The sequence below is a fragment of the Myripristis murdjan genome, chromosome 18 (genome assembly GCF_902150065.1).
Source record: "Myripristis murdjan chromosome 18, fMyrMur1.1, whole genome shotgun sequence".
In the NCBI taxonomy this organism is placed as follows: domain Eukaryota; kingdom Metazoa; phylum Chordata; class Actinopteri; order Holocentriformes; family Holocentridae; genus Myripristis; species Myripristis murdjan.
This window is the reverse complement of record NC_043997.1, coordinates 15,962,755-15,974,769: the sequence shown is the minus strand read 5'-3', so window position 1 is coordinate 15,974,769 and position 12,015 is coordinate 15,962,755. Positions and strand designations below refer to the sequence as shown.

The following is a 12,015-nucleotide window of genomic DNA, read 5'->3' as shown; positions in this document are numbered from 1 at the left end:
GAAAGGAAATTTGTTTGGGGTCTGGAAAACGAAAAAATAGTCTATCTAATGAGTAATATGGCACACAGTATACCAACAGTGATCCAATGTGACCCCTCACACCTCCCCACACACTGCCACGGGCGAGCTGCTTTACCTGGTTCATCAGAGCCATCCTCACAGTCGCAGTAGTCATCATTCACCTGCTCAAACGGGATCATTTTGGACCCATCGATGCACAGGAAAGACTTCCTCTCCCTGTAGAAACGCTTGTCTGTTGCAGAGTAACAATAATCAGACACTGATACACGTTCATGACCTTGAACTGCAGCTAGAGATGTAACCCAGCGAGCTCGGGGGGTAACACAACAAAAACAACATTTGGTACAGTAAATTTCCATGTGTTAGGCATCAATATGGACAGCTCCATAAATATTTATTTCTGGATTTAAGCCCAGCTGAAAACAGTGTCGCCTCATGTTAGCGGCGGAATTTCAGAGTCTGTAAATGAAATGTTCGCTCGTGAAACCACGGCTGGCATCATGCCTTATACACGCCAATTTTGTACATTTAGATAGCTAATCATTTTCAAATTAAACACCCATAACACAGTGACTACAGACCGTACTACCTGTAGCAACTATATTACACTGAAAACACACATAATGCAATAAAAAAAACAATGTAATTTCTTCACTAACTGTTGTCACTAGTGTCACTATTTAGCTTTCACATATTTCATAAGTAACGTTATACACATAGCGTTGTTTGCACAGATGTTGACATTAGTTAGCCTGAGCTGATAAGGGACTCTGCACTTACAAGACAAAGATATTCCTCTTATTTTTCGCGAGTCTACGCAAACAGACCAAAAAACAACGGCCATGATAATGTGTCGACGCATGTCAGAGCACGGGACTTGATAAGTTACCCTCCTGTCACACAAAAACCTGCTAAAAATGCTTTTCGTGTTCACATTACTCTATGCTCCCAACATTTCATATGAACTGTCAACGGCTTCCTGAAACATTCGGTCAGGTGACGCGTCTAACGCTTCCTATTGGTTGTCCTAGCTACCCCTGTGATTTCTACGACCAATCAGTGGTGAGGGTGGCGTTTGATTGAAATCCCCTCACAGATGCTGACCTTTACTTTGCGCTGCTGTGGTGAGACTGGGCAGAGAGGAGTTTTCTTTGTTTGTTTGTTTCTTTGTTTGTTTCCAAGCTGGTGAAACAACAATGCAACAGAGTAGTGTAAACGTTTGCCAGTTTTTTTCCCCACCTCTGAATGGAGACTTCAGCTTCATAACACAGCAGGAAACCACAAAATGCTTACAAATAGATTAAATTTGCATTATCAGGAGACAGTAATTTGGGAATGCCAGGTTCATATTTGGAATTTAGTGAGCAAAGTAAGGAGCTCACCAGTTACTGTAAAGAGTGAACCCCAGGAAATTATGATCAAACTAAATGCATGAAGACTAAAGAGTGGTGTCAGATATTCTTTAAAAAAAAAAAATTCTCTCATTGGCATAAGAAAAACTGATAACCTGCACTGGCAAGAATGCTGATGACCTGCCACTGAAATGCATCCTATAGGTGTAAAATAGACAAAAAGTTGAGGCTCAGTAGGTGTTAGATAATTGTGAATTGTGAACAAACTGAGCAAGTGAAATACAGGAACACTTACCCTGGAGATGAGACATTTAAAGCTATTATTTTTCTTGTCTCTTTCTCTTCTCTTGTCATTTAATTACTGAAATTAGTGTGTTCGCATTGTTTGAATCACTTGGTTAGGGAAATTACCAATTACATGTGAAGGGATTACTTTAATGTGGCAACAAAAAATGGCAGCATAATCCATCCCAATTTTAGAAATACACTCTCACCAGACAAAATAAATACAAGTATTCACTTTCCTCAGGACATATGTTATGATATGTTCTGACTGTCACACTATCAATACTAGTTATGGGTTTATAGAGCTTATGGATGATATTATCAATACAATGATTTATATTTCAGTTTTTAAACCTGGAATGGTTTGTTACATGAATGTGACATGCAATCAAAGCAAAGTTATCCAAAAAGTTAAAACTGGAACTGTTTTGTCCATAATGGCAACTTAAAGCAGGTAGCTGTGTTCTGTCACAGATTGCATTTTATAAGCATCTCTGGCCCCAAACCCACACTGTTCTTATATTGTGGAGAAAAGCTATAGATACATGAAACAAACATACATGGAGAACATATTTGAATATCTTTATTAATAATAATTGAACTTTACAAAATTTATATTTTCAAAAACAATCTACTGCAAGAAGTAAAAACAGGAAACTGCCAGAGTTCAGTGGCACCATACCTAACACCTTAAACAGGATGGAGGCACTTTAAGGGCTTTTAAAAGGCCATTCTGAACGCCAAATGACAACTGAACAAATACGGTTTATTTGTCGTGGTTAAGCCGTGTGTAAAGAGCTGTGTTGCATAGTGACTCCTTGTTCTGGAGGTAGGAGAGATCGCGGATCATGCCCGGGAAAGAGTAGGAGTCCAAGGGTGGACGCAATGGAAACACTGGCATCAGTCCGGATGTCACATATGGTGACATAAAACTTGTCATCCCACCACTTGCAGAGGAATATGCCAGTCGCAAGGGGTTGATATTGAAATGAGGATTGAGCCCATACAAGCTGTCCCCTCCGGCGGCCGATGGTGTCGCGTGGAGCGGGGAGAAGGCAGACTTTCCCCCCAGAGCCCCAAGTGGGAGTCCTAAGTTAGGCCTGAGCGCGTTTGGGTTGCCAGACAGGGACAGGGCCAAACTATCAGAGTCAATTTTGTTCTCTTTGGAGCCAAGCATGAGTTCAATGGCTTTCACGATGTCACCCTTGCATGTTCTCACCACGGACTCCAGGGTGTCTCGTTTCTGATGGGGGAAGATCTTGGCCATGACATCGGTGGGATCCCGATCCAGGCTTGGGTATTCCTTGGGCCTCTCCGACTCGCTCCCCGACTCCGGATCCGAGGAGGACAGTGACCTCTGCGGGCTCTCAATGTGGTCTACCCGCTGATCTGGGGGTGTGCTGGCACCGTCATCTTTGAATGTAGCACCGATGTTATCCTTACTTGGAGACATCGCCTGCTTCTCATTCGGAGAGGCCAGTCGTATAGGGTGGGGAGCAAAGAGAGGTCGGCCTATGCATCCGTTATAAAAGCTGTACTTGTTCAGTTTTTCATCTGAAATGTGACAGGGAAAAAAACAAATGGTTTAAAATCAGCGTGTCTGTAAGGTATTGTGACCTTTCAGTTTGTGCAAAAATTACGCACATGAAGGCACGAAAAAGTAAAACTGATTCTTTAATATATTATTAGGACTGTTTAATGAAGGCGAACGCACGATATCGTATACACCATTGTAATGGACAAATCACCAATGGAAGATAATGTATAACCTAATGAGTTAATAATAACTAACAAGCAATCTTCTTACTATATTCATTATGATGTATTTGACTGATACTACTATTGGTACTATTAGATTACCCCCTTATGATTTATGCACATGTTGACTAAAAAGGTAGTTAAACCATATCCCCAAATAAAAACATGGAAACAGAGTTAAGGTGCCTTTGCTGTCAACTCACCATCTTTTTGATTCTCCGGTCCTAAAACATCAAAACTGGGGGCTGATGAGCTGTCGCTCGTAGCTGCGGGCGCCCCAGGCCTTATGGGTGACGCCACAGGGACTCCGGGCTCCCCTCCGGTCCCGGAGCCGGGGTACAAGAAGCGGAGCTCCCGGGCCTCACTCTCCTCTTGTGCCTGTTGCCTGCGCAGCGCCACCTGCGCGGCCATCACCCTCTGCCTCTCCGCTATCAAAGTGCACTTGGCGCACACGCAGTCTCTCCAGCGGCAAAAGCGCTTGTGACCCTTGAGCGCGGAAACTACGCCGTGGTTTCTGCATCTGGCGCACTTCGGGGTGCGGGGGTAACCCCTCTCCAGCGCAGGATTACAAGCCCGCAGGAAAAGAGGCGGAGGGCGCAGGAGGGAAGGGGGCACCTGCAACCCACCGACAGACAGATTGGCGGTGTGTCCAGCCAGGCCAAGCGGTCTGATCCTGCCGTCCATTGCTGTTAGGGCTGCACACGAGGTCTCCGGGCCGTCCAGTGCAGACATAAAACTGCAGTCATTCAAGTTAGTCGGCCTTCTCTCGGTGACGGGCGTCTGTCTAATGCCACTGGCACCCTGAACTAGTGCGCTTTAAGTGTCTCGTCTCCAGGTGGTTTGACATGAAATACAACACCTCCGTCACACCCCTTTCTGCCCCAGCCTCTTAATATCCTGTCATGTTTATTTGAGTCCTGGATGAATAGTGGTCTACCTGGTGCATCTGAGCCTGGACAGTTTTAGGTAACAGGTTTCTTGTCATGCATTCCAAAAAGTATATGGTCTTTAATTGAACAGTGTTCTATAGGAAATTACATTCAAACTTAAATTGTGGGTTTTTTGTTTTGTTTTTTTGCAGTTGTGTAGACTGGTCTGTGTTTAATTTTCACCACTAGCCCTTCAGTCTTAAAAAATAGATAAATAAAAATATTTATAAAAAAAAAAAAAAAAAAAAGTGGACTTTGTTAAGTTAGGGGTTCCCAAGGAATTCAACTGAAGCTGTTTCAGAACAAGACAAGCAGTGATGCCTCAGGTTAGTCACGCACAATACCTCCCCTTGTTGCTCTATTGAGCAACGAATATTCCCTGTTAAGACGTGCTTAACACAACAATGGCTCTGTTAGCCACAAAAGGAACAGGTAATTAGTTACCTGGTTATTCTGTTGAACAAATTACCTTGACAAAAGACCCATCTGTCAACAAACACCCAGTGAGTTCGGTGGATAACTAATGACACCTTGTTCCATGTTTCATTCATTTCTCTCCATTCAGACAGGATCCAGTTACACGCAACAGCTTGCCTTACTGTTATTACATGAAAACAACACAACATAATGTGACAAACATGCTGGCAGTCACCAAGGGTGATCCATACCTAAAACAATGTTAGCCTGATGGTGCATGCATGTTTACATTTGCCACACAGAGACTGACTCTCTCAATAGCAAAATAGCTGTCATTGAGTATGACAGTGAATTCATTGTAGCTTCACAGCTTTTTATAACAGTGCGTGCGTGCACAAATGCATGCATGCCTATGTATGTATAGTCTTGCAGTTGACTGAGTACTCAAGCATTTACATATACTGTACATTTAAAGCCAGCATTTTGATGGTGATAAATTATACTAATGCCAATAGCCCTAGCTATTAGACATCTCACTCATCTGTAGATGTAACAGCTTAGACATCAGTGGCCTCCCTGCTATCTCCCTGCAGTTTTGATTCTACGAGACTCCCTCTGAATAATAGATGTGGGTTAAAGAGGCATTGGATGGAAGCACTCAACTCCCTTGTGGCGTTTTGCTGAGATAATGATCCTCCCAAGGGTATCTCTGAGGACTGCTACAGCTGCTGGAGGAAGGACAACTGCTTATGTTATAATACGCAATAATTTGATGCAAACGAATGTATTATTACTCACTAGTGTTATTACCATACCCGTAGACAGGTGGGTGTTGGAACTGCCAGACAACTGAAGATTGTCTATTCAGTTTAAAAACTTAGTGGCTGATGTGATTTTTATTCAGCTCGTGCTGTTCCCTCTTTGCCTGTCTTCACTTCTCTTTTTGCACCCTCAATCGGTGCATCACTCTCTCCATTTGCATCTCTTCCTCGCATGGATGCCCACTCCATCAGTCCCGAAGTGATGGATCTTATCAGCAACATACCTGCCAACTGTGGGTATCGAATGTGTTTGGGGGAGCAGCACATGCACACATGCATGAACACGCACACACACTTACATGCATGTACACTTTCACAGACACACAAATTTGTGAACACGTATATGCACACACACACACACAAACACACACACACACACACACACACACACACACACACACACAGTCTGTGTGCTGATGTGCACTGGCATTTGTCGTAACAAAAGCATCCAGATAATCACTTGTACAGAAGGAGCTTTGCAGCCCTTGAGAGAGAGCGCGGATCTGCTATTTGCAGAAAGATGTTCCAGAAGGATTGGGCTTTGATAGGGGCTGGGAGAGACACACTCCAGCTGTACAGTATACCACTGACATGAAGATAATCTGAAATGCAACCATCAACATGGACAGCATATGCCAAAAAAATAAATGCCAGTGATGCAGATGCACAGCGCTCTGTGGACGCACATGCAGCTTTTATCATTTCATCCATTGTGAAGTGGAATTTGAGGTTCGGATTTGCGGCTTGCAAGCTTTTTTGCAGGCACATTAAGCTGCTCTCACCTGGCATTCAGTTTATGTGGACCAGGCAGAGCCTTGTCATGCATGGGGCGGGTGACTAGAAGCAGCAGGATGTCAAAGCCCCGTGTGTTTGGCTAAATGTATTATGCAAAATGTGTGTGTGTCACTGTGCTGAGCCCTTGGAAAAGGCTTAATTTCAGTTTTACTCTCTCACTACAGATCAGATGAGGAAAGCATGAGAGGGACTAGCCTGTATGTAGTCGACTGGATTGATTGACCAGATTCTATTTACTTATTACTTAATTATCCTATGTCTATTATCTCCCTGGAACATACCAGGAGGCCATTTCAGGCTGGCTGCTCAAAATTTCTTAATGCCAGATTCACCCCAATACCAACCTCCTATATACTCTATCAGAATTTCATTCTTTTCATTTTTCATATACAGGATCACCTATTATACCATACAGCACTATTCTCTCTGTATTATAGAAAAAAAAAAAAGTTCATCCAGTGCTGTGTTTTGGAAACAAACGAGGACGTTGGCTTAATGTGTTTTTACACTCTTATTTGTAATTTTACAGCATCATTGCTGAACATTGAGCTCTCTGATGGGATTGGTTGGTTTAAGTGCAGTTAGAGTAGATAGGGCTAGACAGTGTCTTAATTGTGTTCTTAAGAGATCTGCCCATGTCAGATATGGTGTTTCATCACAGCCATGTGCCTCCTAGGACAGGGCTTTATCAGCCCAGCTCCTTATCTGAAGCAAGGTGGCTGCTAATCTACTCACAAATCTCACAAAACCTGATTACATCCCCCACTGTCAGAGGGGTAGAGAGAGGGAGGGAGACAGAGGAGGTAAGGAAGCGGGGCAAAGAGGAAGAGAAACTGGCTATTACTGGTCAATGAACTGTAACATTATCTACTTTTATTACCCAAATAGATCGGTAGCCTAATTTTAAGATGTTCTTGGGCTGCAGCTGCAACTTCTCTGATGCACAAAAGCATTTCAGTGCTGTTGTTACCCCACAACAAAAATATCAGTCATCTAGTCTTGTACTGAGTCTCAAAAGCTTGTCTTAAAACAAGTGGGAAAATCCTACCATGGGGTGAGATAATCTCACTTGATTCCAGTGCAGTTTCACTTGTTTCAGGTTGTTTCAAGTACAAACATGTTGAAATAAGGCAGAATCATCCAGCTGGGATCAAGAAAATGGCACTTGATGGAGTTTTAAGAACAGGAAGATTTTTAACGCTGAATTTGAGATTAAATGACCTGTTAATATGGTGATTTTTTTGCAGTGCAGCTCTGAATTACAGACGCCGAGGAAGTTGTGAACTGGTGTGACTTTGACGTGGAAACATTTCAAACATTTGTTAAGTTTCAAGACCGCAGCATTGTTCAGTAACAGCACTTAAATGACTGCAAATTATCCTGTCTTTCAGCACAAGAAGGCTCTTGGCCTTTGTTCGTTTGCTTTCTCATCAATTACCACACACCCTTGTCATTCAAGTGCCACACAGTAGCCTCCACTTCAGCCCATCGACAGGGTGAATGGCCTCTGATCATGGCCACCAAATTCTTTGACATGCTGGTTCAATAAAATGCATCACAGAGATTCACAAATGTTAATTCCCCCTCTATATGGATATAAGAGTTTCTCCACTCTTGTGCTTTCGTGGCATTGGCAGGTTTTCTTATTGCAGTTCATGAGTAAAAGCCACAAACTGAGTCATGTTTCATGTGCGGCCTCAGTGGAGCTCAGCAAGGCACTTCACCTTGGTACAGCTTTCAAAATGGTTTCCTCCGTTTTTACTTTCATGCTAAGGGACGCTGAGCGTTGCTCTGCAGTTGGGCTTGGTGTCCCTGTTTCAACGCCTGGAACATAAGTGCTGCCTTTGCTTGCATCCAGCGTCCTAGCAGAAATGATAGCACTAGTTAGTTTTTGGGTCCAGCATTTTGCATTGACATGTATAGGTTTTGTTTCCATATCAGATATATAATATTTCAAAATATGAAGTGTAATTTGATGATAATTTTCTCATTTCTTGATCCTCGTGGTCTGATCTGCCTTATTCTGCCTTATTTCGATATATTTAAACTTAAACTAAACTTATCTCATGATTTTGTTTGGCAAATAATGAGAATGCTATTCACTTCTTCTTTTAGATAAACTTGTGGATGAAAAGTCAGGTATTAGTTATCATTTATATGGTGTTTCGTGCGTAAAATTCTGCTGCTGAACTATGTTGAGTGTTGTTTTTATTCGCTTTGCAAGACTGGCTCATTATTCCCCAAACCAAGCAGAGAGGGAGGGAAGCATCCATATTACACTCATGCACACACCTGTGCATTTGAATACACGGGACAATAGATTTTGTTCCAATTCCTCGTCTCTCCCTGGGACTCTCTATATTGTGCTATCTCTCGTCATCTCCTCGTCCCCTATTCAATATTCCTCCATTCTCTATCTCTGGCTCTTTCTCCTCCTCTCACACCTTTATTGGTGGTCTGAGCCTGGTAGGTATCCATCAGGGCCCCTTACTTAGCCCGGCAATGCCTCAGTGCCAGTGAACAATGGTGGGCCAAAGACAGCCAAGTTTGCTCCTGAGGATCTCGTGTGTGTGTGTATGTGTGTGTGCATGCAAACATGTGTGTATCATGTATATTACCTCTGCATTAACACATTGCAACATTGGCATTTGTACGGAAATGCATGCTAATTTTTTTTTAGTCTTTTGCATTGGTTCATTGCATGTTTCTGTCTGTGTGCATGCTTCACATTCATGTTGTAATGACGTGCGTGTGTGTGTGTCTGTGGGATAGGGAACATTAGTGCCTTGAAAGGTTCTGGTCAGGTGCCAGTGAATGCAAACTGCACTGTCTAAACAGGTTAAGATTGAACCCGAGAGTTCCCCGTTTTGCACTCACTCTGGCTACACTCTCTATTTGTTTCCCGTCAAAGACGCCTCTTTGTTTAAAGATACACTTACAAGGAGAGCTTTGCAGCTTAACAATGCATAACTTAGTGGCAGATGAGCAAAAGCCCCTGTGAAGGATTTGAAGACTCAGGTTTCTAAGTGTGTTTTTTTCCATCAAATGTGACACTAGACGGAGTGATAGAGGATTAAAGAAGGCATTAACAAGGAAATGGGTGCACTAATGATGGACACAGTGTGTGGGGAAGAGTCTTCTTTTGGCACTTTGTAAATATGAATGAGCAATTTAAGATTTCTCGCTGCACTCAGTTCAGTGGTTGTCAGTGACTACAGAGGCTGAAATGAACTTGTCACAGGTGACAGCTAGGTAGGAATTATTTTGAAGGCAATGACAATGTATTTTTAAAATGCTTTTTTTCTCTTTTAAATAGATATCCAGTTTTCTACAGTAATTTCATCTTGCAGAAATTATCAGTCACAAATTTAGCAGTTTCGTACAAGGGTTCAATGCATTTCTTGTCAAAAGTAATGGAAAATGACACAGTAAAATGGGATTTTAGCAGAGCTGTTAGATTTATTGAATTAATTTATTCTGATGATCATTCACAACACTTTAAGCTGTCACACTGCTTTCAAACCACCACAAAAGCTACTCAAGATACAGGGATCCTCTTTCTTCACCTTTCTCATATACAAACAGGCAAACAGCTAGACCTCCAAAGTATTGTTTACTAGGCCTTGAGTGAAAAGATATCTGATCATTCCAATAGAAAGGATTTTGGCAAGTCTCTGTTTGTTTCCTGCAGCTGTGATGGTCTTTAGGATTTGGCTTGGAAATCGTAAAAATCCTCCATGTGCACGAAATCAGCCATTCAGAGAATAAGAAATTGGATGTGCATTTTACAATATGAGATAAGGCTGACAATAGTTATTTGTTTGGGACTTGTCAGTGTTATATTCCAAGTAACTTTGTCATGGAAAACTCACAGAAGACTATCTCTAAAATGCTTTTTGTGTAGCTCCCCATTGCAGTCCTAGACTTACTAGAGATTCCTGATAGTTTACTGTTGAACCATTGCAACAGGTAGCCACACTGGGGCAATCTTAAACATTTCTAGATTGCAACAACCGTGTTAAAAAAGTAGGAGCGCGTTGAGAACAAAACTACAAACAAGGAAAGGGGAGGGTGAGCAGAGAGAAAGGTAAAGGTGCTATCAGATGGGCTCCCAGGTGAGGGAGAGACATCAGTGCGGTGCATCTCTGGCAGGGTGTTATGGGAAAATACTCCAGGCTTTCAGTAACAGACAATAACAGCTTAGAAATTGTTAAACATTGTCTATGATAGTGACTGGTATCTGCAAACAAATCAGACACGAGTTGCTACACAGATTTGAGGAAACTCAAAACTGTCAGGGAAGTGGGAGCATTTTGAAAGTCTGCATGCTTGCTCTTTTGCTGAAAACACACAGCAAAATATGTTACTGAATATGTAATATATTGGAATATGGTGTTGGGATATATATACACACAAGTTAGACTATCTCAACTTGTACATCGAGGACAATGATTATGTTTTGTTCATGCAAAAGGAACATCTTTTACTATTCAGACATATGGACTCCTTCAACTGTAGTAAAAAATGTGCAGGTAAGAATAAAAAGTATAAAAACAGTTAATTTTACTTAAGTGTTCACTAGATGGATTTGTTTCAACTAGGAACATCTTTTGATGCAAAATTAAACGTTAATGAGTGGATATAGTTTATGAATGCTGAATTTCTTATCATCAGAGCCATAATTGTTCAAAATACTTTCGCCTACAGATTTGTTAACGTTAAAATACTTGCCCAGCCGGCCCCGCTGTCATTTGTTCTCTGCCCCTAGAATACCAGGAAAGTCATCAACCAAATCATGCTTCACATGAGCACTGTCCGTTTCACTGAGCCGTGATAGATCTGTTACAGTTTGATGGAGAGCACACAAGGCTCTTTGTTACCTTATTTATCTTATCCACTCCTTGTTGGGCATCTTATTCATTTTTGACCTGGCATGACATACAGTTAAAGATGAGGTGTCCAAATGTCTGAGAAAAAGCACATGAGTCACACTTCACCGGCTTTGATGAGACTATCATCTTGCCACCAGGAGTCACACTGGGAAACACATTTGAAACTGTTTTATTTACAGCATGTCTTCCTAAAACTGCGTTTACTGGGGCTGGAATGCATGCCATGTAGAATTAATCACAACATGTACCGAGCTGAATGTGAAAATAATTTGCTGGTTCAGCAAGCTTGTGAAATGAGAACTAGGCATCACATCTATATTCAGCTTAACTGTATCATAGTTAATTGTTCAAACTCTAATTTTACTAAATGCATCTTTTTAAAATGTGTTTAAATACTGGAACTGCATAGGTATGAAATGTGCTGGCAAAACTTTTTCGCTTAAAGAGATGGTTCAGATTTATACATATTCATATATTCATATAGTGCTATTTGTTGGTCTATGCGAGTGTAATACAGCCACAAGTTTGTTCCATAATTTCTTTCCCTGTTACGAAGATGAGAGCTTCAGTCAGCCTCTTGGTATTTAAAGTGGCCAAACTATTTTACGTCAGAAAATAGTTCTGTGCCTCCCAGTGAAGCTCTCATTCTCATGACAGGGAAAGGGTTCATGAACCGAGCTTGGTGGATGTATAACTCTCACATAGACCAACAAATATCACAGTATTTGTAAAACTATAAACTATG

At 41.7% G+C, this 12,015-nt stretch overlaps 2 protein-coding genes across 6 annotated transcripts in view; both read right to left on the bottom strand.

The window, feature by feature from the left end:
• The window catches only part of LOC115377074 (glucosidase 2 subunit beta-like), a 133,971-nt gene extending 132,982 nt beyond the window's left edge, over positions 1 to 989 (bottom strand). For all 5 annotated transcript variants that reach the window (XM_030076941.1, XM_030076943.1, XM_030076944.1 and 2 more), the window contains exons 1-2: positions 802 to 989; positions 137 to 253 (exon numbers count right to left, since the gene is read on the bottom strand). In XM_030076941.1, the coding sequence (XP_029932801.1) occupies positions 137 to 253; positions 802 to 883 (199 nt within the window). In that variant the 5' untranslated portion in view covers positions 884 to 989. The remainder of the gene's footprint in view (positions 1 to 136; positions 254 to 801) is intronic.
• A 1,335-nt stretch (positions 990 to 2,324) lies between these two features.
• On the bottom strand, positions 2,325 to 4,195 carry LOC115376477 (doublesex- and mab-3-related transcription factor A1-like). Its single transcript, XM_030076068.1, has 2 exons — positions 3,620 to 4,195; positions 2,325 to 3,212 (listed from the first exon to the last, which is right to left on the bottom strand). The coding sequence occupies exons 1-2, from the start codon at positions 4,146 to 4,148 to the stop codon at positions 2,425 to 2,427; spliced, it is 1,317 nt and encodes a 438-aa protein (XP_029931928.1). The 5' UTR covers positions 4,149 to 4,195; the 3' UTR covers positions 2,325 to 2,424.
• Between the last annotated feature and the right edge of the window lie 7,820 nt (positions 4,196 to 12,015).

What these genes read in the sequence shown, in the direction of transcription:
- LOC115376477 (XM_030076068.1), bottom strand. Translation starts at nt 4,148, where the DNA reads ATGTCTGCACTGGACGGCCCGGAGACCTCGTGTGCAGCCCTAACAGCA. An exon ending in ACCGGAGAATCAAAAAGATG is followed by an intron (nt 3,213 to 3,619) that starts GTGAGTTGACAG and finishes GTCACATTTCAG; the next exon opens with ATGAAAAACTGAACAAGTAC.